The sequence below is a fragment of the Anneissia japonica genome, unplaced genomic scaffold, assembly GCF_011630105.1.
Source record: "Anneissia japonica isolate Jap-2015-1 unplaced genomic scaffold, ASM1163010v1 scaffold287717_len1600092_cov198, whole genome shotgun sequence".
In the NCBI taxonomy this organism is placed as follows: domain Eukaryota; kingdom Metazoa; phylum Echinodermata; class Crinoidea; order Comatulida; family Comatulidae; genus Anneissia; species Anneissia japonica.
In genome coordinates, this window is record NW_022755469.1 from 995,660 (window position 1) to 1,003,542 (window position 7,883).

The 7,883-nt window shown below is 35.1% G+C and overlaps 2 protein-coding genes across 3 annotated transcripts in view; one reads left to right on the forward strand and one right to left on the reverse strand.

Annotated features, from left to right (window-relative positions):
- The window catches only part of LOC117123491 (junctophilin-1-like), a 34,107-nt gene extending 30,518 nt beyond the window's left edge, over window positions 1-3,589 (reverse strand). For both annotated transcript variants that reach the window (XM_033269438.1, XM_033269437.1), the window contains exons 1-2: window positions 3,467-3,589; window positions 2,443-2,871 (exon numbers count right to left, since the gene is read on the reverse strand). In XM_033269438.1, coding sequence (XP_033125329.1) covers window positions 2,443-2,821 — 379 coding nt within the window. In that variant the 5' untranslated portion in view covers window positions 2,822-2,871; window positions 3,467-3,589. The remainder of the gene's footprint in view (window positions 1-2,442; window positions 2,872-3,466) is intronic.
- A 1,320-nt stretch (window positions 3,590-4,909) lies between these two features.
- Window positions 4,910-7,883, forward strand: part of LOC117123446 (zinc finger CCHC domain-containing protein 14-like) — a gene marked incomplete in the record, with an annotated part of 42,672 nt that continues 39,698 nt past the window's right edge. Inside the window, 1 exon segment of the mRNA XM_033269360.1 lies at window positions 4,910-5,495. Coding sequence (XP_033125251.1) covers window positions 5,004-5,495 — 492 coding nt within the window.

Genomic DNA, 7,883 nt, shown 5'->3' on the forward strand with positions numbered 1-7,883 from the left:
GTCAGTGGTGGGGATATTTGCCATTGGGGTTTATACTGTTTGTCTCTGTCTCTTATACACATCTAGGCGTTATATAAACTTATTAGTGTATGTACAGGAAATATGTTTTTTACTTTACAGATGATACCAATGGCCTTAGATATTTTGTTGCATAAATATTGAATGTGGGATTTCCAGCTTAAATTTTCGTTTATACAATACCTAAGAATGTGATGCTATCCATTCTTTTTAGGTTTATACCATTTATTTCGATAGAGATATTTTGTGACTGCTTCTCACGGAAGAGCCCCTGGTAGGGGTGAAAGGGGATAATCTACCTTCAACCTTTAGCATCTTTATTAATTAAATGTTATATTTAATTGATTTTTACTAATTAGCTTGGTAATTTTCTGATAAACTTTACATTTTTTTTTACAAAAGGAAGTGTACACCCCTTACGCCCTCTAAATCCGCCACTGGCAGATACTAAACCTGCAGTAGCATATCCGGGGGAGGGGCACATCCCCAAAAATCTTGTACCTCTGCCACAGTGCCCCACCCCCACCACTGAAAATGTTCGAAGCCAAAAAAATCATGCTCAAGTAGTTAAAAATGACCTTATTTTGCAATGTAGCCCCTCGCTTAAACATTAAGGCCCCCCCCTCCCAACACATCAACTTCACAGCATGTCACTTCAAGATAGATGCTACTATGTACCTGTGATGCTACACTTTAGAGTTGCATATTAATGAAGGTCTTGTTTTGGTAATTGAAGAATAGAATTTCAAAAATAGAGAAATCTTCATTTAAAGTACAGAAACCAATTATGAAACAATCTACTCGATTGCCAGATAACACATCTAGAACTTGGGAATATTTTTTTTATCATTTATGCTGATCTACATTTATGACATCAATGACAATTATCATTAAAGATTATTCAGAAACTAAATGAGTTTGGTTGTTAATATGATCGTTGGAGCATGGTTGGAGTCAATCTCCTCATCTTTCCGATACACCCTACATGATAAAAGTTATTTAATGCATACCAGGCTCTCTTCCGTAAAAAAAAAAATGCAATTATATTAGCCTGTATTTTAGCACTTAAACAGAAGCGCAAGAGTAGTAAAGGAGTTGAACCATAATTCAAGGATTCCTTGGCCCAGCGCACACAGTGGCTAATTATGTAGCTCAGTCGACTCAGCTATGCTACTCAATGTCATCTATTTTGACAAATAATTTATCCTTAAGTGACATATTTAACACATTTCCATGACAACGAATCTTCGTGATTAACCTGTTATATGAATCTTAATGATCAATTCTTGTTTTTCTTTCCATTTTTCTCTCACTTTCTCTCAATTTGATTCAAATTTGATGCATTAATTCAAGTTTTAAGGACACAACTAGATAGTAGTACTGAATGCATACGTGAAACAATGTATTTTAAATACAACTTACTGAAATAAAGTATTTGAAAAAAAAACATAATCAATTCCTGATAAAATTTACAAAATTCTTATCAATTTTTTTCCTTTCACTCATAGCAAAACTGGGCAGAATTATAATACTGAAATGACCATATTATGTTTTTTATACAATTAATTTCGTTTAAAGGTGTAATGATAATTATACTTGCAAATTTTTGTCTTTTATAACATTATTGCAATGATTTTTTTCCGTTAATTAATAATTGATTTTAATATGGTATACAGATTCTTATATATTTAGAAGAAATTACAATAGTTGCTGATATTCGTGCATGCAAAATACACTTTAAGGCTAGCAAGAGTGTATATGCAAATGAGACGATCCACATACTTGCTAAAGGGAGTCAGCGGTACATAAAAAGAGCTATCTACATACTGCCTACAGCCCGTGGCACGCGTGTGCAGATGAGATTATACAAGTATACTGTATCTCGTCATGCGACACCATCAAAATTAACGGTACCGTCAATCGATTGGGGAGCCACCTTTTGCTGTAGTACGCCAGTATATATATTTCTAATTTTATAGTAATAAGAAAAGGATCAGTCGGAGTAAGGACATTAATATTCAACGTTGGTTATTTAACAAGGACTCAAGGACCAGATGTGATATGATTAGTGTCTGAAGGAATCCAATTGTATACTATACACATGAGAAACATAATCCAAGTCTACTGGAGCGATCAAGGTCAAAACCAAAGTAATATTTATTTTTTTATCCAAAGAGAATTGCATTACTCTTCTATAGTGTAAAACATTAAATTATTTAAAATGGATAAAAGATTACAAACAACAAAGGACAAAATATGGCTATCAAAATACTAAAAACTTGTTAACACAGAGTATATTAAAATATTTTAATAAAAAAGCACAGAAAATTAACTTGTATTAATAATATTAAAACAATAACTCACAATAAAAAATTTTTTTTTAATTTGACAAATTTTTTTTAGTGTTTGAAAATCGATACGTACCTCCATCAGCATAGGTTTCCTGGCCGTACCCATCCTGAAGCCCACTACACCAGGTTCCTTCATACCTTGCCCCACTTGCTAAACTTTGTATCACCCCATATTTTCCCTTATAACCCTGTGTCCATTCCCCGCGATAGACCCATCGGCCTTTTGTTTCTACACCAAGTCCATGACGCCGACCGTTCTCCCAATGGCCTTCAAAAGTGTTACCGCTTGGCCACGTGTATACACCAGTGGTTTCAAAACCGTAGTGCCATGCACCGCTATATTCCCCTTTGTTCTGCGGCCCGGTACAGATGCCATGTCCGTGTGCTTTACCCTCTTCCCAACCACCGGTGTATGAGCCACCGTCCGCGAAAATAAAACGGCCACCATTCATTTGGTCTCCTAGCTATTGAAGCTCCTGTCTAATAATGCCTTTTGCATATCCTGTAACACAGAAAAAAAATGTAAGTCTGTATTTGATTCATATATCAACATATTGTAAGAATAACATATTTATGGTTTTAATCTCAACCTGCAACTATAATTCCTAAATCTAGGATGGAACTAGTGTGCTACTTCCATTTGTCACTCACGCACAAAGGGCACAGATGGAGGGTCCAGATCACCTTAGCCCTACCATGGTTGGGGCTAAAGACTAACTAAGGTCCAGGAGATTTGTTTTTTCTTTTGCTTTATTCTAATAAACGCATCACATGGAAATTTTAATTGAAATTGAACCGACTTTACTACTAGATGTGGAAAGAAGAAACGAGAATTTGACAAAAATTGGATAAATTCAGAGACTGTGGTGGATGGAAGGTAGAGAAGACTATTTATCAACATCATCAAACAACACAGCCTGGCTGCTACAGAGCCTCAGCTAGGCACAGATTTTCTGAGCGATGAGGTAACAAAAGATGAGCCTTTAAAATGAGTACTTTAACGCTTCTGCGTTGCTTATTATTATACATATGACACATTGTGACACATTACTAACAACAAACGTGCAGTAAATTATACATTTATTCATGTAACTTACGCTTGGTTTGATTTCTCTCCGCTTCGTCTGTCAGTATCACTTTACTGATGTGATTGTGGCAAAGATACCACAGTCCGCGCTCTCTGTCCGCAAAGAATATTCTTTGCTGTCCGCTACTGGCCGATTGGTGGACGGCGATCGGATAGTTTCGTTAGAGTGACTTTATAGAGGGCGGCAATCATATAACATTGTGTTTCAAGGTTTATGCGTTCAAGTGAGAATGGTTCAGTCTGAAGTTTGAAGCAGCGATCTGCTTGAAACTGGAAAACCAAACCGACACAAACTAGTACATATTTAATTGTTAATACCTACTTTGTATTATGCTGTTAAATATAATAGATATTTTGAGCTACATAATTCCCCTAGGGGATAACTTCAACCAACAGAGAATAGAAGTCAACTGTTATAAGCACTTCATTTTTTTAATCGAATCTTTTTTTTTCAGATTTTATTAAAAGATTTGAGATCAAACTGAAATAAGCTTATGAGATGTTGAGTGAAAGAAGATAGTAAAATGCACGTACCTTTACTGGAAATTGCAAGCCGATGTAGTAAGAAATAACTCATAACACTAACAGGGCCGCCGAGAGGTTTTCTGCCTGGCCAATTGGCTCGGGTCCGGGCCCCAGCGGGATACAGGGGATGATCCGGCATTTTAATGAATTAAGAGGACTTTTGATTTTAATCAATTAGAGTACATAATTTCACCAGGTCATGTACAATAAAGTAGGCCTATAGAAACATGAAAAGTAAACGCTATCTTTCCCTTTTTTCGAACGTCTATTTTTTATTTTTAAATTTTTTTAAATTTTTGATTTAATTTGTACCGCTAGCCACCCGCCCCGGGCTCCGGGAAACTTTCCCCGCTGCCCCGGCCTATTGGCGCCCTTAGGTTAAAGCTATTAGAGAACCCATTTTCATAAGCTTTAATTATTAAAATCAGTGGTATCAACCAGTGTTTCAGTTGTCGATTTTCACAACGTCGAAGTCTGAAATGTACGGAACTAGAGAAAGATTAATTAATAAATTAACTAACACTAGTGGTCTATGCATTTATGAGATTAATAACGGCTTTTGCTAATTATGCCGATGGACGACATTTCAATAGATATTTATTAATTTAAAACAGTTTTACATCGAAAGCTCTAGTTTCCTCTTCATCCCAACCCACATACAGTAATTGAATAGTATAATAAATTATTGCTTTGTGAACAAATCAGACATAATAACATTACTACCACCATTAAATTAATTTTTCATAAAATCCAATCGTATTATGGAGAAATTTAATTCTATATAAATCGTGATAGGTTTCAAAACGTAAAGCGTTGATATAGTAATAATATATTAAACTACATTACTGTTATTTTATATCAGATTTAATGAAAAAATATTGAAAACGCCACCATCGGTTGATTCTTGCGCTATCCCGGATGACTGGTTTTTACGGCAATGGCGACTTACTGGTGAACGTTTGCGATCGACCCAAGACCTGAGAAGTAACACCCATTTAGAGGTTTATTGGAAGAATAGCACCATGGTGTGCAAAAATGAAGTATTGTCGTGGTTTAAGGAACTCAATATATTTAAAAGACTTGATTTTGTGTGTGCTTTGATGGACTGTTGTAACCCAATTGAGTTGCGTTTTCTAGGGACGTATGTTGAAGACCTCGGCCGCAAGGACTATGATCGGCTGAGGGAATTCCAAATTCATGCCAGCAACGTCCAGTATTTATCAAAACTTACAGACGTGAATGACATAAGAACACTGGATAAAATGCTAACTAGTTTAGCATTAATGGATTCCACATTTAAAGAGGGTGCTGAGGTTATTTTCGATATACTTAAACAGCATACGGACACAATTCTATATTCCTACCAAACATCGGTGTCTATCGAGCGAGTTGTGTTGTTGGCTGTGATGGCTGTAAATCATCCAGCCTTCGAATTCAGTCAGAAACAGGCTCTGCGAACTCAGCTCTCTGTCCTCCTTCAAGCCGTGGAAGTTAATGATGCTGCATGCAATCAGGTCAGCCTGAATATTAAATACAATTACTAAATTTCTATTAAATTATTGATTTATTAAATGTAAAAATATAAGGTTTTATTATAATTTTGCGTAGGCCGTTGGAAATACAATACACGATGGTTCTCATCAGCACTTCTCAAAAAATGGTGAGAGATTTTTGTCAAATTTCATCTTTCATCACAGTATTTTAATTTAAGTATAGGGCCTAGGACTATAACTGTAATTCGCATTTTTCGAGCATCGCTCTCACTAAAGCCAAAAATATGCTTAATAAGGAGGAGTCGGAATTTAATGAAATTAAACCAAATAGAAACAAAATATTATCAGCTGTAGTTTTTGAACATTTTACCTCTGTATTGTTTCATAAGATGAAAGATTGACTTTTTTGATGCAGGGACTAAAATCGTGAGCAGGGGCTGGCGAGAATCATCATTCATTATACTTAATCCTTGCATAGCCGTATTAACTATTATGTACCTAACTAGGGACCTGGCTTACCTACCTACAGTAGTTAGATTACTCACTGTCTATATAATTGATTGAAGATTACCATAGTATTATAAATATGAAACTGATAAGTGATTTTCTAGCCAATTATTTAATCATAACAATTTATTGATTACATATTAAAGTAAAGTAAATGTTTATATACTTCCATGATATAGATAAGTAATACAATTTCACAAATTAAACACTGAAATATGATTTGTTGACAATAGATAACTATAATAAACAAAGTCGTGAATATTAATTATATTTGTGTAAGATGTCAAATTAATTTAGACTGTTAATTTGCCTTTTATCGAATGTCTGATAGGCATATCAAAATTACATAATACCAGCATGCATTGTTCCCATGAATGTTTTCAAAAAAACATTAATTACTAGTAGGATAAATTATGTCTAATGTGAACAAAAAAACATTTGAAAAAACTTTTTATAAAATGATAACGCATGTTTTCTAAATTATCTCAAATGAGAAGCGTTAAGAGTAGAAAAAAAAAAGATAAAAAGATATTTCACATGCTCAACTAAGTAATGGAATGAGTTATACTCTATGGCATTCTTCATAGTATAATGGTTTGTTTTGGTAGTATAGAATCCATATTCTACTACTTCAATATTGATTTATATGGCTTATTATACAACTATTGTTCTTTTTGAATTTTCTTGTTTTGTACCTATATTCAGATCTATGCAATTAATATTAATGAAATATTGATCTGTTGCTTAGGGAACTGTTGAAAACGGCAATAAACCAAAAGTAAAATAAACGGCAATAACCAAAATGGCAGTTTGGTTTGGACTTTTCTGATGTAAAATACACCAAGGATAGCCCATGGAAATCCAGACTACACGTATAATATTTCCAGTGGGTCATTGGTGAAAACCCTGCTATCTTCAAATATTTGCACTTGGGACCAATGGCTTAAATGTTGCCAAAAAGACTGTGTGCTATCGGGTTTGTAGGGGAGGGCGGTGTGGTAGAGGCTGGGTGAGCGGAGGTGGTCTGTGTTGTAGATTTCTTACCATATCGGTATTGCTATTCTGATTAATTCTATTTTTTTGCTCAATGAAATACATTGACAACAGTAATTTATTTGTTTATATACAACATGTTGGATGGCCGAATGTGTAAAGGCATGGGCGCTTCAACGTAGAGTATAGCCATAATCGCTGGTATTTTTTAAGGACATGCTTGCCTATGGTTCTGGTGTTGAAACAATAAGGATTATAAGCTGTAGGCCCTGTTTACACAATTTGGCTCATGTGCACTTAACAACCCAATACATCTTTTGAGACGAGTAGGGGGCTACCTCGGTGTACTGGTCCGTTTAGCCCTTGTTGTGGGCAGATGAGAGTAGCTGGTACTGTTTTACCTGGGGAGCTTAGACATGAAGACACCCTTAGGGGAGAATCAAGTTACTATACAGTAAGAACTAGTCCACACCTTGAGTGCTTTTTAGACCGTTCCGTTATAAAGCTCTATATAAATGTAACTACATTACATCTATCTACTACAGGGCAAAGTATGAGACACATGCAGCCTGACACCAATTGTGTTGCTTCAGAAGAGATGTAAGAAACTTGGACCATATAAATCCCCTGTTGTTATTGCTCACTGCCAATCATCCAAAAAATTGATTATTACAAAATTTGACTTAAACGTCTTTGAAAGTTGCAAAATAAAACAAAATATAGTTTTTTTTAAATTTTCTGCATTATCTTTTTCCATAACCTTAGATAGGACCCATCAGGTACTATCCCTCCTCCAGGTCAGAATGAACCTGGAACCCATTCCCTATACAGTAGCCTATTGTATTCAAATGATGAAAAAAGGAGAACACAACTGTTGACAGAACATCAAGTTGTCTAAACAAAAAACAA